A 27,858-nucleotide genomic window follows, 5' to 3' on the forward strand; every position below is an offset into this window, starting at 1 on the left:
TCTGTATGAATTATATTTTATTGTATTTAAATAAGAACAAAATGACATAAGAACATCTTTATTACATGATTTAAAGGATGTGAGAATGAGTCAAAGGTAAAATAAAGAGTATCACTTCCTGCCTCATTCCTGAATTCGTCCTCCATTACGACTGCATGAAACGCTCTTCACTTCAACACGTCTGAATATCGTCACCATGTTTTGACAGAACCCCCTCGTCCCTTTTGTTCAACCAGTCAAAAGCTTGTTCTTTGAGGAGCCGGTGACTCATTTCCAAGTGAATAAGCTACGCGTGACATTTCTAAGCATCAGCTTGAAGAAAGAGCAACATCAGTTGAGTAAGCCTGCAGTAAGACGTGAGATTCTTACAGAAGCTGAGGCACAAGATAAGACTCAGGCTCTGGATTGACGTTATTCGCCTGTTTCTGCAGCAAGAAAGGGAAACTCAATACTGCAGCTTTCATCCTTTAACCCAGATTCCTGCTGGTGTTATGCTTCAGCAGACAGAAGCTTGGTGACCGCTGTCATATGGAGCGGAAGATGAGCTGAATGTTTGCCACCTCGCTCACCACTACCTGTCTCTAAGTGATGACTCCATCACCTCTCACATCTGCTCACTCATTAATACAGACACAGGCAGGAAAGGCTCTCACGTGCTGAGCTGATGTGAAGCTGCGAAGTGAGAGCCTGGGCTGTGTGTTGTTACACACGAACAATATGTTGTTATTTAATAATCCTGCTTTTACCTTCTGCCAGAGTGCTGAGTAAAACACTCCAGAATCCAGCTTGTATCTGAGCGAGCCAAGCAGAATTGGACGACAGAGCCAGTCTATTTAAAGGACTGAAGAGAGCGTCCAGATGCTGGACTTGTGGTATTCCATTTATTCCCAGTACTCGATGTACTGGCCAATGATATCTGAGTAACATCCGGTGAGCTGGGGAAATCCTGGGACTCAGTACTGGTGGTGTTGCCAAGATCAGGCCTGCTGCCATAAACCTTGATGTCAGATAGCAGAAACGAAATGCTGCCTCTCCGGCCACAGACTAAAACAACAGAGCCGATCAATATTCACTTATCTTTACTGTTTCACGGGCGCAATATTGGGGATTACAGGGACCGGCTGGTGTCACGTTCTCGTAGATATGATATCACCAGCACGAAATGTCACCGTTTTCCAATTTTCAGGAGCTCAGATTCTTAGAGGGATGAAAACACCATCAAATTGGGATCAATATTACTGAGTGGTTTTAAGACGACGCAGTGAATCAATTCTGTGGAGGAATCTATTTTATGAAAGGTTCCACTTTGACAGATCTCAATCAATGAAAGCTTTAGGTTGTTAATGTCATCATTTAATGCATACCTTTATTTTGAAAGCTAATGATCATAGTCATTTCTGCATCATCACATCATGAGTTTTTAGGATACATACAAAGTAAATGTGGAGATTAAAACTCTGCAAACAGTGAATAAATTCTCCTCCCAGAACAGCACAATGACTCATTTGAAGGTTGGATTTATAGTAAATGACTAAATCCTGCCTCATTACGGTCTTTTTTTTTGCACCGCTTAGTCAGCAGGGGAGACATTTTGCTTAAAAAAATTGGATTAGATGGTAAGACAGACTTTCCATTTTATCTGTCCAACTCAAAACACTTGAGATTAAAATAAACAAAAGGTTTGTGTTAAAGACTTTGAGGTCTTTCTTGGGATTTTGGCTAATTTTTCATAAAAATAAGGCCTTCAAATTGTGTTTTTTTTGTATTGTTTATGTATGGTTCAAATGTTTGATTTAAGACATTGTTGAGCACAGTTAAAGAGTCCACACAGAGTACATGATGAAATAACAGGTAGAAAAGAGACATATGACCTTAACACAGAGAAAAACAAGCTGGCTGCTCGCAGCAGTGAAAATAAGTGAATCATATATATATACATTCATATATTTATATTTCAAATGTTCTTTCCCCGGCTCACAGGAGTGTCTCTCTTTGAGGTCAGCCACTCACATCCCACAATTCCCACAAAGAACCCCACCTTACAGACTTCATATAAATACATTTCTGTCATTAAGCTGTACAAATAACACAACTCCTTAAATATCCTACAGGCTATCCTTCTTTTAAGCTCACCTCATGGCTTTCAGATCAACCAGGCAGGATTTGAGTATCTCAGGATAGTAAGGCCTGAACCTGCTGGGGGGATCTGGGTACCAGGTTCTCTGGGTCTTTGTAGCTGTTAGCAGGGCTGGTGAGCGCCGCATAAACCTCTCCATAGGCTCTGAAGACCAGCTCAGTGGACTGACGGAAAATCTGCTCCCTGCACAAACAGACACACACTTTAGATTTCTCTGTAAACAAAATAAAAAGAGTGTTGGACGTGTTGTACAGTTCTAATATTTGAAGTCTGACTCAGTCATCAGCTCTGCTGTAATTAGTCACTGCTAAAGAGCTGAAATAAGTCAGCCATGAGTAAGAATTTGTCCTAATTACTTCTTCTCTTCAGTGACCATTGTGTGCCCCAACTGTGCCAAAACAAAGAGTGGCAGTATGAGTGGTGCACACTGCCATCTATGGATACATTTCACACCAATACCACCCAAGCATTAAGTTTAATAAACAAAGTGAAAATGAATCCAATCATTGTCCAGATTTCTGCAACCACAGTGATGAATTTCATTTCCAGATTTCTTCATCTGAATGCAGATGTTAAGAATCAAAATCAAGTATTTTGTCCCTCTGTAACTCCCAGTTCTATTACTGGGCCGCTAAAATAAGGAATATACTTTTCCAGAAAGATTGGAATACAGCCCCTAAATGGCTACAGTTGGAAAATGAATCCTGTGTCTATACTTCTCTAAGTGCATTACTCATTACAAAAATCCCATTATCTCATCCTACATTCAAGCACTCTTCAAATCTGATTATAAAACACTCTTTTAACATACAGACACACTTAAGAAGAATTTTTCCACTGAAGATATCTCAATCTATGCGCCCATTAAGAAAAACTGCCTATTCAGACCATCAATTATGGACAAAACCTTCAATGTCTCAGTTGAAGGAGGAAACACAACTAGAAAATCTGTTTATTAACTACTCTTATGTATGTAAGTATGTATGTCTACATGTTTATGTGTACATGCATATATTTATCTTTTTCATTTTATTTATCTCAATTTTGTACTTGCTTCAGTTTGCCTTTTTACAATCGTTTTTATTTGTTCCCCTTTCTTTTCTTTATTCAAGGGGAAGAGGGCTCTGTTGGAGCTATGTTTTTAAAAAAAAAAAAAGAAAAAGAAAAAGAAAAAAAAACAGTTAAAAAAATAAATAAATAAATAGTGTTTTACATTTTGTTTTGGAATGGAACAATCAGAGTCTATCTGTGGATTTGTGCTTTAATTCCTCTGGTTCTTACAATGGTCTATTTGCTGTGAGGAAGTTTTTGTAAACTTTAAATAACAAACCCAGAAATGTCCTTTTGAACTTGCTAATGCATCGTTTAAAAATAGGACAGTGTGTGAAAAGAAGTGGAGAAAATAACCGGGTTCAGGATTGCTGGAGGTTGTTTCTGACGTACTTCCAAGAGGGATAGAAGACACTGAATTAAGTTTTGGTCCAACCAAAGCAGTAAGACACATTTTGTCCATGAAAACATCCCCCAGAAATCGGATATGAAGCCAGAGGTGCATCAGCCTGCAGCTGTAAGTCAATCAAAATATCTTGAATGAAAACTATTAAAAATGACTGACTGATAACGATAGTAAGTTATACGTTTTTAAAAGTGAGGGTGTGCTGCTTTTCTTTTCAGACTATTTCTGTCACACAAACATGTATCTGAGACATGCTTAGAAATATTTCACAGATCAACCTAGTCAAAACATCACAATAGTTGACTTCGTTTGCAATGATTATTTTGTTTTTTACTTTTAAAGTTAACCACTTTGAAGGTTGCTTAGCTTGCAATTTGAAGTGAAGAGAGTGAATGTCTGGATCTACGTGTGTCATTTGTTTGCAAGACATTTTGCTTCACTTCCTACTTGAGTTTTTTATGCACCTGTATCACAGAAATATCCTTTTCACCTGTTAAAGCAAATAAAAACATTATCTTGTTAGAAGAGTAAGACTAAAGAAGCTGTAGTGACACTCAGGAGCCCAGAGTTAGCACCTGTGTTGTATCCCACTCAGGCTCTTGAGATCCATACTTCTAATTGGTCCACAGAGAACAAAAAACCTCAGTGCAGCTCACCGCACCTTACTCTGGACAGAGTGCACACACAAAACATGATAAGAGGAGAGCGTAAAAGTAAATTCCTATTATTTGTGGGCTCCGGGGGTGTTTTCAGAGTGCAGTGGCGGATGTTTTCGTGTATTCAGGCGAGGAGAGGAGCAGACTCAAGAGAAAACGGGAGCGAAAAAGAAAAAGAAAGGAGAGGAATGATTTCAGGGAGTGAGTGTGAGTGAGAAATGGACCAGAAGCTAATTAATGGCGTCCTGCCCATCAGTTCTCCCATGTCCATTAATAGAGAACATTAACCTGAGGTACAGAGTGCTCCTCAAGCCTGCTGCACTTCCCAGTAAATGTGACTCATAGAAAAACTCCTCCAATGGAGCAGCTGTATTGAGCTAAAAGCTTGTCCATTCTCTGATCTGAAGACAAATACAGGCTTTGCTGCTGCTGCAACTGCTGATGCTCTCTCCATGGTTGGTGGCTTTGGCAATTTAGCATCCAAACCGGCCGTGCATTTGCTCGAGTGGTTTGTTTGGAATGCAGTAATGATTGCATTACATGTGGAAACTAATGAGCGGTGAACGTTATTAGCTCACTGCCCTGTTCTATTTTTATCTCTCTGAATATACACTTTAGCCGGTTAAAACACCATGCAATGCAGTAAACATTTAACTTGAAGCCTGAGAAATGCATTCATGTGATCCTTTTTCTGAACATAATCAGGAAGGACAAGAACTCACTTGATGGCTGCACTGAGCAGAAAGTTGAGCTGTGGCATCACGAGAGTGTCAGGAGACGACAGGTATCGGTCAAACTGGACCTGTGTGCACAAGAGAGTCAACATGAGGTGATGGAGTGAAAGTGTCGTTCACAAACTCACTCAGTGTCACTCACCATTGCTGCTTTTACTGAAGAGCTGTCCATGCTGGGGAGGAGGGAGAGAGGACCCTGAGATGGAAAAATAAACATCAGCTCTGAATCTGTTCCAATGTCAAAGTGTTTAAACAGAAACAAAGTCAGAACCAAATAAAAGATTAGGAGGAAGAGGTCTTTTAAATAATCAGGTCTGCAGACGTCGTAGAAAAAGTTTCCAAGAATGTTAAAACAGATAGGCAGAATGATGACAACGCGACATTATCTGTTCCCTCCTAAACTTATAAAACTGATAGTTTCTCTCTTCTGGATTTAAGAGGAAGTCATGACAGTTTTGTTATAAAACAAAATCTTACACTAATCCTCTTTTGTCTGCTTAGTTTCCCTAATTAACAGAGATTTTTTTTGAATATGCAGCGCTGAGACATCGTGATATGTAAACAGCAGAAATTCACTCTACGTTAACAAGGCAGGGTAAACACATGACCAACTCTGTGAGCACAACAGCAGGTACCTTTCGGGCAATTAGCTGACACTGATTATCCCGAATGGCAACATTAAGTGAGGCTTAAACGCCTAAATGGCCAACATTAAAAGCAACATTTACAAGGAAGATCAAGGGTCAGAGCTAGAGTGCAGTACCTCGAGGGATTTTATGGAGATATGAGTGCATTAACAAACCATGAAGCGAAACTCTCACCAGCTAACACTAACCACTGATTAAATCACTCTTTTATCTTTCTGACTTGTGTTTGTGATCTGTTACAAACACTTTGATGGATGAAACGTTGAACTCATACTCAAAGTATGAGTGAAATTCTCAGATTGACAGTGGAGATTATTTTCAGATGTTGAAATCTGAGTGAGGACAGCTCATCGTTTCAAACATCGGAATATTTAAAGAAAAGCCACGAGGGCCACCCAAGTAGTGGAGGAGGAAAACGAAAGTTCTTGATTGAGCTTTGTGTGGGGCTGCAGAAGAAGAAGAAGGAGAAGGGTGTGGTGTGTCCTGACATGACCCAAGGATTCAGGACTCACATGCTAGACCACAACTATGGGTCTCGGTCAGCCCAGTGGCAAAGTGAGAAACACGGCATAAGGAAAACTCTGGAGCGTCAGCTGTCTCGGCCTCACAGGACACTTCAGGAGAAGCTAACATGCTTTAATGAACATGATAACATCTGTTTCTCTCCGTCCCTTTCTCATCTGAAAATCTGATTGAAAGGCTATTATGCCCTGAGAACAACAGCGGTCATGTGGTAACCATAGCAATAGCTTTGTAGAGCCTAAACAGGAATTGCACAGTAAACGGTACAGCCAGGGCCTATAAACTGTTAAAGGGAGCCATTAGAGTGTCCAGCATGAGAGATGTTTTAGAGAAAATTCACTGCATGTCCACGTGGAATAAAGTGCCTCACCTGTTCGGCAGTGTGCTGCTGCACACAGCTGTAGATGTAACTGAGCCCGGCTCTGGTCAGCACGTAGGAAGCCTGCTCGTTGATCAGAGTGTCAAGATGAGCCTCGATCTGGAAAATGTTGCAAAGAGAGGTTCAGAATCCAGCCCCAGCCCGCATTATAAAGCAGTGGTACTTGTGGTTAATGGAGAACCACTATGCTATTGATAATGAAACTTCCACAGGAGCTCTTGTGGTGCTCAATTTCAAAAGAAGAGCTAAAAATAGGAGGATAGGTAATGCATTTGAGCGGGAACAACAATACATGACGCACAGCCTTCTGTGAGACAGTAAATTAAATATTTTTAATAAAAGACGTTAACTCTAAGGGTTGTAATGGGAGGAACAGGAATAATGACCTTTTTTAATGAACAATGCACCTGCACACATACACACTGATGGCTGTGAGCTGAGCATGAAGGATGAATAACACGAAAAGTAAACTATTCCATCTGCTTAATGCAGACATCTCTATGGTGTGATGTTATTACTAGGGCTGCCACCGCTACCACATCTTGAACGATCTTTCAAGACCCAAATAAAATTGTTTCCTCTGACTTTGTAATCACCAAAACTACCTGAAGAGTGGGCTCTCTTCATCCTTTGATCCTCTCCATGATCTCTGTCATCTTTTCTCACGATCGTGCCGCTCTTTCTCTCTGAACTACCCCGACACATCCTCAGTTTGAGCGTGAGCTGCCTGAACTTTTCTGACTTGCAGCATCTCGCTTTGTCTCTGTCATCTCACATCTTCTCCTCATATCCATGCCGATCTCTCATCCAAAGAGCACATCGCTCTCACCCACAGTAGTTTACAAGCATGATTTTAAGCTCCACTAGACCCTGCCTCCCCCTGCTGAAAAACATTTTTCACTTCTAAAGACGCAGTTAACCGTTGCAAAATTGTGGTCATGCAGTACAATTTTGTAATGTCCTAGAATTCAAATTCTTTATTTGGGGGCCTTGAGCAGATATGAGATTAAAATATAATTAATTAGATTAATTAATTACAAATCCTGTAATTAATTGGATTATCTTCTTAATCCCCTGACAGCACTAGTTATTACTAATCATTGGATTATTGTTTTTAAATGTGAAAACTTAGAGACATCAATTTATTCGATTTAGTATTTTGTTGATATTTTCAAAATAAAAGCAGACCTGGAACTCGAGCATCTCTAGCCTCTTGTCAGTAAACTCAAAGAGAGCTAGCGTAGTCTTCATGACGTACAGCGAGTTGACCATGTATGTCGCCATGTCAGCTGTTCCCAGGTTACTGGCTGACACAGTGCACAGCTGAAGGAGGGGGTCTAAGATGCAAGAGAGGACCTGAGGGACAGAAAAAAGCAACATTAGACTTTGAAGTATAAAACATAAATCAGGATTTTGATAAAGTTTGCAACAATTGTGAATGAACCTGAGCAAAGTCAGCCTGGCGAGCATCCAGTGGGACTACAGACGAGTCGTGTGAGGCCAGCACCTCCCTGAGGAGGGAGAGGGTCTGAGTGAGAGACGCTGTGGGTCCCAGGTCTGCAGGTGGCAGCTCCACCTGCACACATAAACAGGGCCAGATGATAGACAGGTTTAGTAGATAGCACTGAGCATCTAAGTAATTCTCGTAGGGTTCGGTTTAGTGTGGAGTCTGTGACAAGCTGTCCTCATGACATCATAAAAGTGTTTAACATCCCTAATGAGCAGCATGACACACCGCATGCAGAACAGGATCCTGCTGCTTCTCTGAGCTTCGGCTTGATCAGAGTCAAAAGAGGTGTTTTAATGAAGAGAGTGTGATTTCAGTGGCCTCTGGATACACAACACAGAAGTGTGGCTGGCCACCCTTGCTCACCTAATAGAGCAAATTATGAGAAGGCTGTGTTCCTGGCATTAGCTGGAATTGACATCAAAACCCTGAGGGCCTCCAATGTGATTAACTCCGAGCAATAGGGATAATTCTTGTAACTGCTATTGATCAGGGCACAGCCAGCATGTCATGTGAAAGAGCTCCTGCCCGTGCTGAGGTATATTTGGATGCCAATTAAACCGAAAGGTAACAGGTCTGGTGCTTTTTGGCAGCTAGCGCCTTTTAGACGCTGCAGCCAGAAGGCCCGAGCTGTTTACGAGCTCAAGTGATTCAGAAATAGCCTTGTTGTCTTTGAGGGTCTAGACACAGAGCCTAAATACACAATGTGTCTCCACAAAACTGAACTCCTGCACTATCATTTGAGCCATTTTGTGAAAGAACATTGCAGACAGTCTCCATTTAAAAATCATAATGTTTTTTCTTCTCCTCTTCCTCTAGGGTTATGTAATGATTTCCTATCAGCCACTTTCTCTCAAGCCCAAAAGACGAAATAAGATTGGCCTCACCTTGTCCATGAGTCTGCTTGCATGAAGGCTCAGGCTGTTGAAGAACATCTTTTTGCTGAGGACATGCATTTCCTCCATTGTGATGAGCAGCGAGGCCACACTTGTTCCAATGATAGAGCTAAAAAAAAGATCAAACAGTCGGGTTACTCAATTTGAGCAGGGGGAGACAAGTGTGCCGGTTCCTCTCTTCAAAAACAGCCTTAACTCTCTGATAGTTCTGGGTTTTATCTTTCAGATTTTCTTGCGATGTGACGTACAGGGGTGGCCAAAACTGTTAGAACTCTTGGCTTGTTTAAGAGGTTTTAGCTGTTTTTGTTGAATTGGCTGTCAAGATATCAATTTTCCTGATAAAAGGGAAAATTGGAAATGATGGACTGCCCCTCTTTTAGTCCAAGACCTCAACTTCATCCAGCAAATTTGGACGAGTTGTAAAATAAAGTGGATAGAACATTCCAAGGAAAGACTTTATCTTGAGTTGCAGAAACATGGTTTAACATTGGCGTTGAAGTTCTCAGGAAATATAACGACACTACGCCAGAGACGTGCTGCTGTAACTGCTATAAAAAGTGGAAAAACCACATATTAAAGTTTAAAGTTCATATGATATTTGTTGTGCTCAGAGCTGAGATGGGGAGTTGACTTTGTGACTCTAACTCAAGTCGCACTTAAGACACACACACACACACACACACACACACACACACAGGCTTTAGACTTGACTTGGACTCGTGTTCAAAAGAATTCAGACTCAACTCTGACTCATGTTTTAGGACTCAGGAACAATCATTACGTTTTCTATTTTGGTGAATCAAGATTGAGGAAACTCTGACGAGCTTAATGTGATTCCTTCTTGTTTTTTGCATGGTAACCATGATAACCAATTTACGCATCAGGTATGTACCTCACAACATCAAGTTGTATCACTTATACATTGGATTACGACAATGGTGACCAGCGGCAGACCTGCAGCTGCTGCTGTACCGTTCGTCATTACATTTGGCTATAAAAACTTTAAACAGGATGGCACCAACAAAAGGAGAGCTGACTGCAAAGTCTGCAGTATCCAAATCAAAGATGCTGGATCCACCACCAAATTTTATCAGGCACCTGAAAATTCACCCGAATAGGATCATTCAACAATCAATCAATACTGATGCTGTATGCTAATAGATAGGAGTGGTAATAATACATTAAATGCCTTGAAAGGTTTTTGTAGATATAGCAGTGTAGTATTCTTCGTAGACTGGATGAAAGCAGATGACAAAAGTTCATTTGGCTTATTTCTTAGAGACTTGAGACTTGACTTAGACTCATGACCAAAGACTTGAGACTTGAGTTGGACTTGCAAAAAAAGACTTGTGATTATCTCTGGCTCGGAGCTACCATCACCATGTTTCATGACGGGGCAAAAAAAGATCGACCTGTTAAGTAATCATTTTGGCCATCACTGTAAGTAAAGAGTGATTTTGCTTTCTTCAGTCAGGGCCACACCAATTTGAAATCATAAATGTTTAACGTTTAATATCTATGATCAGATATGCTGCGCTTGATGGGGACCCTGAAGACAGCAGAGCACACACACTCTGTGGATTTACTCTGAAATCTATCTGAAATAACAGGGAAACACAACAAATGATGAAGGCCACCTCTAATATGGCCGCGACAGCCAATTTGTTTCAAAAATTTGTTTCAGAAACAGACGGGTGACGCTGGGTAGGCTACATCCATTAATTGTACAGTATGTGCTTTTTATACAGTGTGTCTAATGCATACCACAGTCAAACTAACAAGGAAAGGAGGGGAACAGAAATTGAATATGTACCAAGTAACTACTCAGCGGGCAACTATTCTGTTGTCTGCTCTTTCTCACAATCCTGAGTCACATTTGACTGTGAGGGGTTTTCAGGGTTTAGGAAGTTTCCAGTTTTCAGACCGAGACTCTGGTAGATGGTGAATGGAAAAGAAGTGAGCATGTGGTGTGGTGTGTGGCATTATTGCTCTCCACAACAAGAGAACAGCAACGTTAATGCATTCTTTGTTATCATGTGCAAGGTCTTTTACATTTTGGGATTTTTAACATTTTTGATGTTTTACCATTAACACTGGAGTTTTGGCTGATACTCCCATTAAAGGAAATGTACATTTAAGTGGTGGTAAAACTGGCTACAGGTATTTTGCTGGCTTTACCCAATAGTGCACTCTCTGTTAATATTAAAAGCTGTTTTTGTTCCAGTCACGTGATTAGTTTTCAAACACCAACTGATTACTTTTCAGGGTTAATAAATAATGGCATTGGATCAGGGTGTTGGCATCAAAGATATCAAAGGAAGATATTTTCAATCGTGGTATCGGAAAAAAAAACTTCACAATAAAAATTACAATTATCTTTTTCTTTCAGTATAAAACAAAAGCAAGTTATGAAAGTGATTTGTATTTGATGAAACATTACTGCCCACAGTTTTCTAATGTAATTAAATGATTATATATATTTGAATCATGTTTCATTTAAAACTACAGTAACTCCTGAATGAAATAAATACCTGATGGTGTGGTGATAAAACTTGAGCAGGTTGGAGAGCTTGTAAAGCAGCACGGCACCAGGCTCAGCCACAATCACCTGCTCTATCCGAACCTGAGAGAAACACAAAGTGAGGACATAAGCAGGATGTGACAGAAAACTGTATCCATCCAACAGAGCAGGACAGCGTCTGTAAGATTTGAAAATGAATGATTCTTCTCACTTTCAGTGGCCGGCAGACGCCCTCAGTGATGTGTCCAACCACTTCCTGCATGTTCTCCTCCACACCTATTGAGACACATATAGAAACAAAAAATGTGTGCAGTAAGTACAAAGAAAATCATCCATACATTATCCTGAAGCTGACTGTGTCCTCTGACTGAGTTATTTCAATCCAAAGATCTGAGTTAAAATAGAAACTAAACTTAATGTACAATAATTTGATTTGTTCACACACTTCCTGTTGCCAAAAGCTCTAATCTCATTGATCAACCTGCTAGCTAAGTTTCAGGAAAGTCAAAAGTTTCTTTTGATGTGAAGATGAAAGAGGAGATTTTTTCGTTTAATATGTAGCACACATCAAAGATGATGGAGATCTGTTCACTGAGTCTCAAACCAAAGGATCATCAGACCTTGCAGAGTGACTTGTTTGAGCAGAGCTTCCAGATGTTCTTTCTCAGAAGCCGTGGCTTGATGCAACCAGGCCAACATGTCCCCAACATACCTGAAAGAGCGACATAACCATTTGTGTTAATCAGCACGTCACAGAGGGGCCAAACCGAGGGCTAATCACACCACACAGCATCCACAGCCAGGTCCAGGCGTGGGTCATCGTGTTTCACTCACCTCACACAAACACACAAACACACACACACACAGCTCTTGGTGTTACATAACAGTGGAAAACAGGGAGGTTAAACCTGAATTGTTGTGTGCATGTACGTATGAATAGTGTGTGCATGAGTGTGTGTGTTTTTGTGAGCCTGTGAATAAGTGAGAGGACACAGAGGAGGTGAAAAAGAACTTGATGTTCTCAGAAGCGTTGATGCCTCCTATAAAGTGGAGGTGATTCTGTGTTCCACACATGTCGGGTTTTCTGAGAAAATCTCCCATTTAGCTCCTGGGCACAGGAGGAAGAGAGGAGAGGATGCGCTGCACAGGAAACACAGACACACTCAGACAATACTTAACAAAATGGACATTTAACACCCCCTTTAAATTGGATTACAACATCTAAGAACCAATTCAGGGAAAGAGTTTAGGAGTAATTTAAATGGATTTATTGTTTAGAAATAATGACATTTACAATTACATTTCCAATAAACCATAAAATGAAAAAGGAACTGCTTTCTCTTCCTTTTATTACCGCGAAACTGCCAATGACTATTTTGGAGTTTTATTTTATATCTAAGAATACATTCAGAGCTAATCATTATGACATGATGAAAAACTGTCGCTGTGGTTTGATGTTGAGCAGAAGACTGCCCCTCAGAACAAAACTTGATGTATGGTTCCTCACAGTAACACTAATAACATAAAGGGTTAGGTTGAAGAAGCCGTGAAAAGAAAGTCACTGTGTCTCAATGTTGATATTTTAATACTTTTTCTGTGTGTTGAAAATTCAAATGTGCAAGATTTTCACTGTTTTGGGCTTGTCACCTGTTTGATGGTAATGACAAATTTCATTTTTTTGCAGAAAATGTTGGTTAAGTTCTAGACTTGCTTAGCTAATAGGCTAGCTAGCATACAATGTACACAAAATATATCAATCAATCAAACTGTGTTCGTATAGCACTTTTTATACAGGACTTTGTAATACAAAGTGCTTTACATGGAGAAAAATAAATAAAATGAAATAAGAAGTGAAATAAAAAGCATAAATTGCATAATTGAAGGAACTGAAAACAAAACACCCCTGCAATTCCCCCTCCCCCAAACCACTTTTAATATACACACTCACTTACTCTGACACACAAAGATGTAAAAAGGAAATTCTGACAGAAAACAGAATAAGAGGACTGAGGACACACCATCTTGGAATTAAAATGTTATAAAATTGTTATAAATAAATAAATAAATAAATAAATAAATAAATAAAACAATACTTGAAAATAATAGAGGATAAATAAGTAAATGTGTAAATACATGAAATAAAATAAAATAAATTAATTAAATAATATAACTTTATATCAAAAAAGTTGGATAAATAATATGGTAAAATGAGAAAGTGTAACATCAGGTGCATAGTAAAATCAGCGAAAATAGGATAATAAAAGGAGAAGCATTAAACAAAGAATAAAATTCCAATTAAAAAAATCTGAACTGAAATGATTGTAAAAAAGTGAAATTTTCTACTTATCAGTTAAAATGTTAAAAAAGTTGCTTGTTTGGTAATGACACCTAATAAACATACTCTCATATCAGGGTTTATAAAAGATTGCATTACTCACATATGTGGGCATCAAAAAATAAAGCTTCTGCATCACGTCTTAGATGATCCTCTGGAGCATCTAATTAGCATGCAACAATGTCAGTAATTTTTTGTAAAAACTTAATTAGTCTGTAAAATGTTGAGTGTGATGGTAAAGACGAAAGTATAAGGGTCAGCAAAATTTAACTTTAAATTAATTGCAAATTGAACAAATATAAACTATATGAATTTGAAAAATGTCTTTTTAATTTTTTATGGGGAACTGTAAAGGGAAGATTTAAATGAATTTAGCACTTTTATTGGTTTATTACACCTGGATTGGGGACAAGCCCAAAACAGTTAAATTCTTGCACATTTGAATTTTCAACACAGAAAAAGTATTAAAATATCATCATTGAGATACAGTTACTTTTTAGTCCATAGCTTCTTCAACCTAAATCTTACAAATACAATAATTGTGTCTGGTAAACATTTTTTTCTTGGAAATCTATCCTTGGGATGGAAAAACTCCCTTAACTGAAGCACACAGAAGTGTTTTTTACCTCATAGGGTCGTGTGAATGCATCTCTATGGGACGGGGCGTTCCTCCAGGCCCACCCCGAGTGAGAGCGTCAATAAAGCCTCGTACCACAGCACACCTGCGTGCAGTCCCAAACTCGTCCAATGTGTACCTGACAAACAAGGAACAGGAAAAAAAAAAGAAACACTCAACACTTCAACTTCATGTGAAAGGTTGGCAGCGTCCGTGTTTTTGTGCAGACTGTTTGTCAGAGGTCAGTCACTGACACACATCAACAATGCAGGCAGCTCTTCCAAGAGGAAAGGCTCCGAGGTTGTTTTGATTACTTGGCGTGGCGGCCTCAGTGACAGACTAAACACAAGATAATTCTGAATTAAGATTCCGGGAACGCTGCTCTCCACTCTCTCAGCCTCAACATCCCCAGCCAGTGTGTGGCCTTGGACTTTTTGTGGGCACTGAGACAGGTGCAGGAGAGGATAGTGACAGGCAGAAGGACGAGGAAAACACATGAGGGCAACGTGAGAAACTTCTTTTTTGGCTTTATTTTGTCTTCACGACAAAACTTCATCCCCAGTCAGCTTCAGAAAGTCTGGTACAGTCTTCAGTCCTGTGGAAGCTTATGTGCTTTCCTGTCCTGAAGTATTTGTATTATTTGCCAAATATGGACATTTACTCAATTAAACCATTCTTAGTGTAATGTCTCCATTAGAAGTATTAAATCACATGATCATGTTTCAGACAAGACACGGCTTGATTTACAAAAGGGTTACATGGCTTTTGCACTTGCTGATCTTATGAAAGAGAGCCAAACGACATTGTCTTATTCACATACTGACTGCATTGTTTACATTTTGATGAGCCATTGTGCATTTGTGTGGAGCTCAAAAAAAAAAAAAAAGCGTAATTGGTCGGATGCATCATGCAGTCTCCGGAGTCTCCTCGAAATTAGTTTTTTAAAGTAATCTTTTTCCCCAATGTGTCTCTCAGTTCTGAATTTCAAGGCTCTGAAGGTGACTTTTGTGTCAGTGGGGTGCAGCAACTGCAGCTATTTGGCAGAGTCAAGCACAAAATGGGGTTCAAAAACACCCAGCACTGCAGAGGGCAACTCACTCTCAATGACATCGAAAGAAAGACGAAAGAAAACAATTACATATGCACTGACCAGAGGAAAAAAAATGGGACTATGCTTAAAGTGAAGTTATAACTTGGTGCTTTTGTATGTTACTTGTAAAGGACAGGTCGATCCTGCAGGGCTTCCATGGCTTGAGTCAAAACAGGGCTGATGTCGCAGGTCTCTTGGGTCAGTCCTCGACACTCATCTGTGTAGACAGAAAGACGACAGGAAAACATTTGTATCTTGTTATTTTATTTTCTAAAAGATGCAGAAAAATGGCAAGAAACTCAAGACAGTTGCTCTAGAAACTATGCCATAACTGGAAAAGCACTAGTCCTACTTTAATGCTATACTCCCTTTGGTGGTGTTAGTTGCAGGTTTGTACGATAATTTGTTACCTGACAGTGTTGAAAATAATGATGACCCAGTCCATATTTTATATTCTGGATCTCAGTACCCAGAATCTTGCCAGGATCTGGATCATACTTTTACGTCTGTCAGGAATTATGGTGACCTTGTCTTGTATTGTTTTGTAAAGCAATCTGACCATTTATCGTGGAGTTATATACACATGTGGTGAAAACGGCCCTATCTCACAATGATAAAGAATCCTTCAAAAAGATCCTGGATCCAGACAGTGATCTGGATCACCTCCAAAATTTAATCACCGCTTCCCTATCCCATTTTTGACATTTCCTGAAAATTTCATCAAGATCCGTTTGTGACGTTTTGAGTTATGCTGTTCACAGACAAACAAACTCTCTCCAAAAACATAACCTCCTTGGTCAAGGTAATTACACCCCTTTGATTTATGGTTACCCCAAAGGTAAGAGTCTTTTCATTTGTATTTTCTGCCAAGCAAGGTTGCTTTTGCCTCTGTCAATAAAAAACAATGACCAAACAACTAACAGAAAAAAAAGAGTTTTGGGGAAAATGGTAAGAAAGGCAACTTTCATCACATGACACCAATTCTCAAAGGCTGCAGGTCTTTACTTTAGCGGAATCCATTAGATTATCTTAGCCACAGCAAATTAGTATCTAAGCAAAAGAACTCATGACTGAGTCCATGTTTAATCTTTCTGGATTGTATAATTACACCAGTGAGGTCTCTGTGATCTGAACGGTTTCATTTCATTTCTATGGCAAAACACATGGCGAAGCTGAGGGAAGTTAGAGTTTCTGGCATTTTTTGGCAAAACTCAGTCGAAGATTATAAATCACATGTGTCAGCTAATGTGGCCAGTACACGCCATTTCTCTCAGTCGAAGGAGCCATTTGAAATTCAGTTTAGAAAACAATACAAAACAAACGAAATAAGGAAGAAAATTATCTGACAGCACGATTCTTTCCTGACAAAACAAGACACTCAGTCATTTCTCATGCACTTTCTTCATGGTCTGAATTAGCAACATAACAAATGAGTACAAGTTCAGTTTGGAGGCCCCGAACAATAAAGGTCAAAGGCGCTCATGGTATTAAGTGAGTGTACTGTACTCACTCTGAGCCCAGCGGTAAAGCTGCTCATACGATGTCTCCTGTAACACAGCCATCTGCTCCATGATCTCCAACCTGGAACAGGCACGCAAACCAAGACCACACGTTCAATACCCATAACCTGCAGTATAGCGTCAGATCCCTTACAGTGACATAAATACCACACCTGGAGGAGTTTTATGTTTCCTCCACCATTCATGGTAAAAATAAACAGCATGACTTTAACAACAAAAACCAGATCCCCTCAAAAAGACTGTCATGTTGTTTTATTCTGACTGCAGGAGCGCAGCAGAGAGTCAAACCACAGAGTGAGACGAGCATCGTACCCTGCTGTTTGCTGGTTGGTTCGCAGAAGGATTTTCACATCCTCGTGGATGTGCTTCACTCGGCCGAGAGCTTTGAAGAAATCCTGGGAAATGAACAATGCATAAATGAATATATATGAAGCGAAGTGGTTTGCAGATTTCCAGAAGTGAATGAATGTGTTTTAAAAATTAAACCCTCTAAAGATGACGGTTACTGAAAGCATCTGAAATGATCAGATGACGTATAAGCATTTTCTGTTTGCTAATTAATGTTGAGTTAAGAACAGGCAGAGCAAAGCAAAAGGAGAAATTCCTGCAAAACTCATTAAAATTTAATCCAGTAGACTTTTAAATACCAGCTCATCAGATATTTTGGCAGCCTGTTGGCAGAGTGGGAAGATGGATCGCCCTTTAACTAGAGTGCTTAAATAATGGAGCCTCAAAGTGATAATAAAGCTACAGATCATCAAGACATTGATTTCAGATGTAGAATGGAGGACCCTTGATGTGATTTAGTTCATTAGCAGGCATCAGAGCAGAGATTACCTCGGTAATGGCTGCATCTCGAGCTCCACGCAGTATGGCCATCTCTTCAGCAGACAGCTGGAACTTAGTGAGGAAAGCCTGAGCGACCTGAGCTCTCACCTCCAGACGATGACTGAGGAGGAGATGGAAAAATTATGATTTACTTCAGAAAAAACAAAAATAGATTTGATTAAAATGTATTCCATTAAACATTTTTCCACCTAAGGTTGTTTCCTAACATATACAATCCAATTTTTTCATTCATTCTGAATTTCAAATCTTTAGCAAAACTGTTTTTGAAACTTTCATGCCTGAAAATCTTTTAATCATTCATTTTTCAAGCTGAAGTTGCAGGTCCTGTGCTTTCCATTGTTTCAGCAAAAGCACACTTTGAGAAATGTTTTGGCTTTCTCCTGTTTGAGTTTCTGTTTGGTTCAGTTGTGTCTTTGTTTTGTCTCTCCTCAAGGCCCCCTGAGGTTTTTTTAATCTGTGCAGATTCTTCTCTTGTCTTCTGTTATCAAGTTTTATCTCTGTGTTCTGTCACTCTGCTTTTGTTTTCTTGTCATAAAATAAAAAGACCTGTCAGCATGGAGAAAATGTTTTATACTCCCTCTTGTGTATTCAATTTTTTTTGGAGTTGTCAACAAGCTGTAACACATGATGTTTTCCAGCAGATGGCAGTCATACTCCACACACACAGACACAAACTTTGCGTTGAGAGGACCAGGAGTGAGACAGCAGGGTGTGACACGGAGTGAAGATATCATGTGCAGCAGCGAGGGAATATATAACAGGAGAAGAATACAGGACCGGAGACTGCCAGGTTTTTGTCTCTCAATAACAGCAGACTGATCACTATCACTCTTACTATTAGTGTCTCCACACAATAGTGTCCATGGTAACCACCCAGGTCAAACAGAGAACTCTGTTACGGGATAGCAAAACAAGAGCGAGTTCTCCTTCTGTCCCATGTTTCCATCTAAACCACCTCGTCTATATTCCCTCTGTCTGTGTGAGGAGACAAGGCGGGGTCAGTAAATCACACGCTTGTTTGTGTGAAGGACACAGACCCAACATTTATCTGACCATTGTCTCTCACACGCTGTTAACCGAGCCCAGCCAGCTGAAAGTAAACGGTTGTAAATCTGTTAGAGGACTGTATGATTTAGTATTTCTCAGGCTCACACAGGAAGGAGCTCGGGGCGTTTTTTTCACTTTATGTGTCCAGATTTTGTTGCAACACACAACTAAGCACAGCTTGGTGCAATCCCCGGCTTGAATTTAATTCACAGGTAGGTTTTTGAACGATGTTTCATCCCACAGGAGCGCAGCAGTCTTTCCTCTCCTTACAAAGAGCCTTTTGAAAATCATGCTTTCACACTGTCAGTCTGTCACTGAGTACTGTTGGCAGATTTAGGGTGGTGTGACAAAAATTATACATGTTGTGTGTATGAGTAGATACCTGTGATTGCTCACATTATAAATGTGTAAAAAAGACACAAATTACAGAGAAGAGAAGTTTGACAGAGGAGAGAAAACACACTACTCCTCAGGGAGATAACTAATTAAAACAAGAGGCAGATGAGGCAGCTGATACCCCAGCACAATTACACTGATATGTAGAAAATAACAAGCTATGATAATACGGTCATTAATTATACAAAGTTTTGTATAAATTAAGAATTGATCTAAGTTAACACGCCTGGCATCAAAAAACACATGAGCACTAATGATGACAACTAGTTAAAAAAAATCAAACTCTGGTAGTTAAAGAGGCTATGGCTGTCTTAAGAAAGGAATATCATCTGAAAAATGCTAATTCAAGCAGCAAGATCACTCAAAGTCTCACTCCGTCATCCATTTCACTGAGAGAAACTGTGGTGCAAACACAGAACTACTTTCAGTGAAATAAGTTATTATTCATGTTTAAGTGGACAAACAGTCTGAAACAAACCCACATACACTCACCGGCCACTTTATTAGGTACACCTTGCTAGTACCAGGTTGGACCCCCTTTTGCCTTCAGAACTGTCTTAATCTTTTGTGGCATAGATTCAACAAGGTACTGGGAACATTCCTCAGAGAGTTTGGTCCATATTGACATGATAGCATGGCGCAGTTGCTGCAGATTTGTCGGCTGAACATCCATGATGAGAATCTCCCGTTCCACCACATCCCAAAGGTGCTCTGTTGGATTGAGATCTGGGGACTGTGGAGGCCATTTGATTACAGGGAACTCATTGTCATGTTGAAGAAACCAGTCTGAGATGATTCCAGCTTTATGACATGGAGTGTTATCCTGCTGGAAGTAGCCATCAGAAGATGGGTACACTGTGCTCATAAAGGGATGGACATGGTCAGCAACAATACTCAGGTAGGCTGTGGACTTTAAACCATGCTCAGTTGGTACTAAGGGGCCCAAAGTGAGCCAAGAAAATATCCCCCACACCATCACACCACCAGTAGCAGCCTGAACCGCTGATACAAGGCAGGATGGATCCATGCTTTCATGTTGTTGACGCCAAATTCTGACCCTACCATTCGAATGTGGAGCAGAAATCCAGACTCATCAGACCAGGCAACGTTTTTCCAATCTTCTATTGTCCAGTTTTGGTGTTGCTGTGTGAATTGTAGCCTCAGTTTCCTGTTCTTAGCTGACAGGAGGGTCACCCGGTGTGGTCTTCTGCTGCTGTAGCCCATCTGCCTCAAGGTTGGACATGTTGAGTGTTCAGAGATGCTCTTCTGCAGACCACGGTTGTAACCAGTGGTTATTTGAGTTACTGTTGCCTTTCTATCAGCTGGAACCAGTCTGTCCATTCTCCTCTGACCTCTGGCATCAACAAGACATTTTGGCCCACAGAACTGACACTCACTGGATATTTTATCTTTTCGAACCATTCTCTGTAAACCCTAGAGATGGTTGTGCGTGAAAATCCCAGTAGATCAGACCAGCCCGTCTGGCACCAACAACCATGCCATGTTCAAAGTCTCTTAAATCACCTTTCTTCCCCATTCTGACGCTTGGTCTGAACTGCAGCAGATCATTTTAACCATGTCTACATGCATAAATGCATGGAGTTGCTATCATGTGATTGGCTGATTATAAATTTGCATTAAAAAGCAGTTGGACAGGTGTGCCTAATAAAGTGTCTGGTAAGTGTATTAAAGACGGGGCAAAGACACAGAAAGGGGATTGCTAACTTTGTTTCCAAACATGGCTTTGAAAACCTCTTTATTCACAAGTATTCACTATGTTCATGAGATAAATCCATTTTGCTGCTGTATGATTCATAACTTAATGATGTAAAAGTTTGAAGTCCAAAAGTTTCTCCTAAATCTTTCCTATCATATCAGTTCTGATGTGGCTGGACTGCACTCCAGTAGCATTTACATAACACACTGCATGCAGCCAGAAGAACCTGATCATAAATTCAAAGCAGCAACTGTTCAGTCTTTTAATTTGAAGTGTTTCTTTCTAGGAAACCGTGAAACTTTGCAGCATCAGCTGTGAAAAACTCTCACGCGTCAAACTTTCCTGAAAATTCACCTCTGAGATAAGCCCTGCCCCCAATCTCTCATTTTCAGTCCACGAGTGACAGACCTGTTCCACCAGGATGTAAATCACAGCAACAGACAGGCTGCACACGCCTGTACAAGGCGAGGAGAGGGGGATTGTGGGAGCTGTAGCAGCAGAGCAACGGCTGGCGAGGGAACAGCGGAGCAGCAGGATCGTTTTCTACAGCGCTGTCAGGACATGACACATTTTTCTCCAGACTGCAATTACCAAATACCAGAGAGAGACAACATACTGGAGTGGATGGCAACGCCACACTGCAGACGAGCGTGTGGAGGCACCGGGCCGGAGGTTCAGAGGAAATAACTCCAAGATGTTGTTGAAGAAGAGCCAATGACGGCAACGTTAAATTACATCCAGTTTACACAACATTACACAACGAAAAGTGTGTGTGTGTGTATTTAGATTCCTCCCTTCATTTGCGTTTGCACTAGCTTTTCAGCAGAGCAATAGATTTTTGTGTTAGAAATTATCTGAATGTAGTAAATTATTTGAATTATTTACAGTGATTGGACACTGTTTGATTTAATATTGCAGTTTTTCACCAGGTTGTAAAAAACCTGTGACTAAAAATGTGTCAACTGTTTTAAATCAACTCTGAACTCCCCAGGCCAAAGCTGACAAACACTCTGTCAGTAAAGACTGATTTACTTCATGAATTTTAAACAAGAAAACACCTTCTAATCAATGTCACGAAGCAACCTCTGCTTCACACATCCACGCCCACTTTCCCACTTAATAGCATTTTTTCCTAATTATACAGTAGGAGGAGTTGGGCTGAGACCTGCGGTATATTTACCCTTCAGGCAATATAACAGAGAAACCGTCTCATTAACAGCTCCGTCAAACTGAAACAGTGAAATTATCAATCACACCTGTGAGGTGTGTCACAGAGCTGAGAAAGTAAAGTTTATTTATACCGAGTTAAATATGTAAATTACATTTGCCAAATTTAAGAGCTGTTATTAGACTGAAAAAAAGTCAATAAAAAGAAAGTCAATTTGTCGTTTCTTAATGTGAATGGGGACCGCTGATCATTCTGAAACGAGCAAATATTCTCTCCCATGCAGGAGTTGAGAACCGTGTGAGTCGATGGTCCATTAAAAACTATTAGGGGCTGTTTCAAAAGCCTGCACGGAAATTTGGCATTCACAAAGCTGTTGGTTAGCCACGCACCAGTGATCACAGAGCACGGTCACAGCCGGTCATCAGACAACACAAAGGCAGACTCACAGCCAGGGCCTCATTAACAGCCAGCAGAGCCTTAATAAAGCTCAAGTGTCATTTTACACAGGTTGCCATTTACACGCTAAGCGTTCCCTGATTGTTCTCTTGGGGGCTTGGGAGCTCTTAAATGACCTAAACAGGAATCATTGTGAAGTAATTTGCTTTATTTCAGGTTAAATATTGCACGTAAAACTCAAGGCTAATCAGTTGTGATGTGCTACAGGAGTTCCTGTAAAAAAATGAGTATCTGCCTGAGCCCAATGCAGATGAATCCCAGTTGTATTTCTTAAATTTGACAACATTATCCTTTGTCATGCAACTTCACAGCTCTAATAGAGTGAAACTAACAGTCAGAGCCCTTCAGGTAGCTGTGCTGTCACACCGACTATTGAAACATCCGTCTGTGAGACGTCTCAACTTGTTCAGCAGATAACATGTCACACTGAGGCAAAGATCACTCAGGGCAGGGCAGGTGGGTGGCATTACGTTTCATTACGGAACAACACACAACACTAATTTACTGCCTCTGCTGACAGCCTCTTTGAACAGAACAGGCCCCAAACAAAGAGCAGCACGTCTGAAAGGCAGCAGACAAACACAGACTCAATGGCTCTCCTTTTACACGCTGTAAGCAACCTGCTTTTTCTTTCGATTCATTAGAGCTGGCAAATGACACAGTGACAGTGGCAGATAAGATAGCAAACAGTCCAGGACAGACCTGCTCTGTGTGTAAATACACACAGAGAGCTTTGAAAGACTGAGCTCTCTCCGCAGAGCTGCCCTATAAGCACAATATGTTGGGCTATGCAGCAGTTGTAGGACTGCTATAATACATGTCAACAAGGGAATCATAAAAAAAGATCCTGGCTCCAGATTGCAGAGTACTCTGTGACCTGAAAAGACAGGAGCAGTGGGCCGAGTGGCGGGTGGCTGAAGGAGGACAGCTTGAATGCACACTTCTTCTGGCAGCTCTTCTGAGACCAAATAGCTAAAGACAAGGTCAAAGCCCAGCGTGCAGTCAATATCCCATCTGCCTGTGGGGTCATTGTGGTTCTGCGAATGAAAATGTCATGCAGACAGACAGCAGGTCCCAGTGGAACCACTATGCAAAGACACAGAGAACGCGGGGAGCCACTCAGAGCAGCACTCATGTAAAACCTCTGACCATTACCTCCGACAAGACCTGCACGGAAGGTGATATGACTTAAATCAATTCGCTGTCCGACCATTTTCACTTCTTGCCTTTATCCCCATAGGTGCCTTCACTGCTCTCACATTCTTAGTTTTATCTCCGTTATTTCCATCCTCGCTCCCTCCCCTCCTTTGTCACCTTGTCGTCAAGGAGGAGCTGAAGCTGTGCCAGCGGAGCACGGAATTGCAGCGGCCCATCACAGCAGTGAGAGCTGTCTATTGCCAGAAATCTACGTTAAAGTTGCCCCTGCCTCTGTGTCTGTGTCACATCACAAGGTCACTGAGCACCAGGGTCAGAGCCGCCACAAAATGCTAATGAGCCCCAAGCTATCCATGAAGAGGAGCAGGTGTTTTATTTTCACGTCTCTGTCAACACTCTGAAGGCCAAAACTCATAAATTTACGACATCAAAATTATTTTATTGGCAGGTTTTCAACAAAAATCTATTAGTATTCAAAGAGATGCAGCTGGGTAAAGAAACTAACTGACTGCTCCCCACCCGATGTCATGGGGAGCTGTATATATTCAATCTGCATATTTGATGGCTCTTAATACGTGTTGTCAGCGAATCTCAATGCACACACTCATATGTGTGAACACACTGATGGGCTCCTCTCCAGTCGTAATAGTCTGCTTCAATGAGCTCAGGGAGCATGGCAGGGTAAACAGGAAACACTTTGATGTTTATCTGAAGACCAAACATCACAGGACATGACGAATAAAACAAATGAGGCTCCATTTATGATGATCGCTGCCCTCCTTATGCAAATAGTCAACTGCAGGAGAAATATTCATTGGCCTCATGAATCATTTATTCCTCCTCATCAGAAATAAGATGTGCATGCCAGCTCTTCTTGCCCTGCATCAAATCTCTCAAACTTCTGACACCAAAGACGGGCTGCATTTCACAGACCAGAAGAGTCCAACTTGGCAGGCCACACTTTTACATGTGCAAATAATTTATAATATCAGTGAATCATTTTAAATGTTAAGTCTGGTTTGATCTAAGCTGCTGTAATTGACAGCTGAGAAATGACACAAGAGTTAGAGCATTAGCCGGGGGCTCGCTTTCCAAATAACGTGAGCTGTAAAAGCTTATGACCGGCTGTAACCACCTTATCCCCGCTGTGTTATTTTGATTGAAGTGATTTTAGTCTGGAAACTGGCCTGAACGGTAAAAGAGGTAATTTCTCTGTTGAAACGAGACACTAAAAAGAGAAAATGATGGCGTCTGGCTCCGGACTGATGAAGATGCCTATCAGGGACGTATGTGATGGGTTTCCAAAATGACTTTTAGCCTCAGAAAAGATAAGTGTTGAAAAGACGATATGAGATTTCTTTGAACTTTCCGCAGTTAATTTAGAACAAAGTCTTCATCCTATCTAAACCATCTCCTCCACATTCTTTATTCTGACACATAAGTCTGGGCCCGGAGCCTCATAATATTGTCTCATTTAACTTTCCTGTGACTTTGTTTTATTACCAATGGATGACCAGTATATGCTTGCAATGCAAAAATCAAATCTCTCATTTATATCCAAAACTAAAAACCATTAGTTCAAATCTTCATCACAGCAATCCATTACAGCAGGAACAAACAAGGCCTCATATTTAAGATTCTGTTTTTGTTTTGATCACTTCTAAATGTTTTAGGATTTCTTGCAATACTGTTCAGGAAAAAAATGAAATAAATCATTTAATGAGGAAAGTCTGACAGCAAAGTAAAAGATTCAGGCCAAATGTATTTCTTTGATATATGAAATAGGCTTCCACATTATAATTTAATAAAAACAAAAAAAACTAATCCACTTCTACAGAAGTAGCAGACTTACAACTACAATTTTCAAATAATCTGTTATCTATAGGTCTCCAGATGGTTGATTTAACTTTTGGTTTTTCGAAGCATACTGTTCTGGTAGCTCTGTGAACTTAACATCTGAAGCAATGAAGGCAAAAGAAAATCTAAAGCCTTTGGTTAAAATTTATGAGTGTTTAGAAATGTCTGTGAAGATCTGCAAACAGCCAAATAAAGCAATCCCTTAAAGAAGCAAGAGGATAAGAATGTGATGCCTGCCTTGTTTTAAAAAAAATATGTGTATGGTGCATTGATAGATAAGACACAGAAGATGCGCATCTCACTTCAAACACACATAAACATATAAAATGCCCCTTCAGGATCTACTCACTTTTCTCCCTGCAGCTTGTTGGTTTTTACAATGAGGTCTTGAGTTTGCTCTTTTGCAGCCTGTTGAAGAAAAGTAACCACATTTTAATACATAAAACTAAAACATTGTAAGAATACCACAAATACCAAACTAATATCAAGTCCATGTGATTTTATTTCTCTCTATTGTTGTTATAGATAGTTTAATTTTGGGGAATATATATGTGAAAAATTGATTGGAAAGGATCAGAAAACTGTACCTTTAATCTATTCGTCATTTCTTCACAGCATGTGCTCATGGCTTGGACATCTTCATGAACACTTTCAAGCTCCTGTAAGAGGGTTACGTCACAGTTACAACAGCTCTGATGCACCACTATTTGCATGTAATTACTGTGTGCACTGCGTGAATTACAGGTTAAAGGTTCAACCCAACACAGTCCTTGTATTTAAAACTCCACATCACTCCTTTAACTTACATTGCACAAATGGTATCCCCTGGTGCATAAAATAATCAATTAGTTTAATCCAAAATACCAAGCCTAGACATTTAGTCAATCCCTGCCCAGGCAGAACATTAGGTAACACTTGAGTGCTGCTGAGTTGAATACAAAACTTTCTTTCTACCTCTTTTACTTCCTTAAATATTCGTGCAAACTCCTCATTGATCCCCAGGCTTCTTCTCTCGATGTCTCCTCGAAGATTTCTCCTGGTGCGCAAACTGTTTTCAGTGAAGAATACCGAAAGTGCCTTCAGAGCCTCCAGCATCTCCTGAAAGCACAGAATGGAAATTACATTGAAAGCCAGTCGGGGTGCTGTGCCAAGTTTTGTATCCCTGAGAATCTGTTCCGCTTGCAGGCAAACTAGTTCAATAGAGTTGAGACGTGGACCACATGGGGGGCTTAGGAAAATAAGAAGATTTTTCTCACTTTTAGATAAAGTTTGGACCCCTGTTTTTTTCTCAGAGGGAACATTAAACGCGTAACGATCACTAACAGTGTACACATTGGAAACTGCAGCAGCGTACAAATGTAGCCTTCACATACCAAAAGCTTTCAAATCGCGCTTTGCCGCTTTCCTTTGACGCAAGCTGGGGGTGAAATTGATAATAAACACCTCCTAACAGGAGCACCCTGCACGGTTAAGACGGAGCTAGCTCCTGTTAGCTAGCATGTGAGAAGCTAAGGATCTGAACTCACCTTGTCATTGTCGAGCCTCGTCTCCAGGATTTTGTTGAGTTTCCTCGACAGCGGGTTGTTCGGTTGGGAAGGAGCATTCGGGTTCTGTATCACGGTGGAGTTGTCAGAAGACATTTCCACCTTAGTGTCTGCCATGGTTGTGCCTCCACGTCAACTTAAGTGGATGTTTTGGTCCATCCGGAATTAACGTCCGGTCGGTAAGACATACGTAACTGATAGAATGTTCCGCTGCACAGTTATTCAAATACACTGTTATTTAGATAAAAAAAAGACATAACCAAACTTGATGATAATAATAATATTGGTTAGGTTTTAGACGAATAAAACTTTTCATTAATTTAGACGTCTTGTATCTTGTACATATAAATATTCTAATGAATTCAATTACCGATATCCCGCTACAAGATAATAGTTTCAGGGTCATATAAGTCAGATAGGTGAGCTAGTAAGGTGAGGAGCTCGTCTGAGCCTGAAACAAGAGTGTATGATAAAAATAAAAATACAAATATTAATATATGTTAATGTTCATTGATATATATTCAATTACTCTCTCTGTCTCTCTCTCTCTCTCTCTCTCTCACAGACACACACACACACACGCACGCGCGCGAGCGCGTTATGTGCTACTTGACATTCAAAGTGAGAAAAAATGATGTTGCGTTCAATACAGT

General features: G+C 40.3%; 1 protein-coding gene across 1 annotated transcript; it reads right to left on the bottom strand.

Moving 5' to 3' along the window:
- On the bottom strand, nt 1-27,397 carry cog6 (component of oligomeric golgi complex 6). Its single transcript, XM_074680145.1, has 19 exons — nt 27,188-27,397; nt 26,616-26,759; nt 26,249-26,320; nt 26,011-26,069; nt 17,854-17,965; nt 17,329-17,411; nt 17,007-17,077; nt 15,620-15,713; nt 14,417-14,545; nt 12,076-12,167; nt 11,667-11,731; nt 11,466-11,557; nt 8,926-9,043; nt 7,976-8,107; nt 7,720-7,887; nt 6,523-6,630; nt 5,126-5,179; nt 4,972-5,051; nt 1-2,320 (listed from the first exon to the last, which is right to left on the bottom strand). The coding sequence occupies exons 1-19, from the start codon at nt 27,320-27,322 to the stop codon at nt 2,173-2,175; spliced, it is 1,956 nt and encodes a 651-aa protein (XP_074536246.1). The 5' UTR covers nt 27,323-27,397; the 3' UTR covers nt 1-2,172.
- Nucleotides 27,398-27,858: the final 461 nt, after the last annotated feature.

The sequence above is a fragment of the Halichoeres trimaculatus genome, unplaced genomic scaffold, assembly GCF_033239565.1.
Source record: "Halichoeres trimaculatus isolate MK-OKI-2021-1 unplaced genomic scaffold, fHalTri1.1 fHalTri1_scaffold_9, whole genome shotgun sequence".
Lineage (NCBI taxonomy): Eukaryota > Metazoa > Chordata > Actinopteri > Labriformes > Labridae > Halichoeres > Halichoeres trimaculatus.

What these genes read in the sequence shown, in the direction of transcription:
- cog6 (XM_074680145.1), bottom strand. Translation starts at nt 27,322, where the DNA reads ATGGCAGACACTAAGGTGGAAATGTCTTCTGACAACTCCACCGTGATA. An exon ending in CAAGCAGACTCATGGACAAG is followed by an intron (nt 8,108 to 8,925) that starts GTGAGGCCAATC and finishes TTATGTGTGCAG; the next exon opens with GTGGAGCTGCCACCTGCAGA. An exon ending in CTGCTCAGTGCAGCCATCAA is followed by an intron (nt 2,321 to 4,971) that starts GTGAGTTCTTGT and finishes CTGTTTGTGCAG; the next exon opens with GGAGCAGATTTTCCGTCAGT.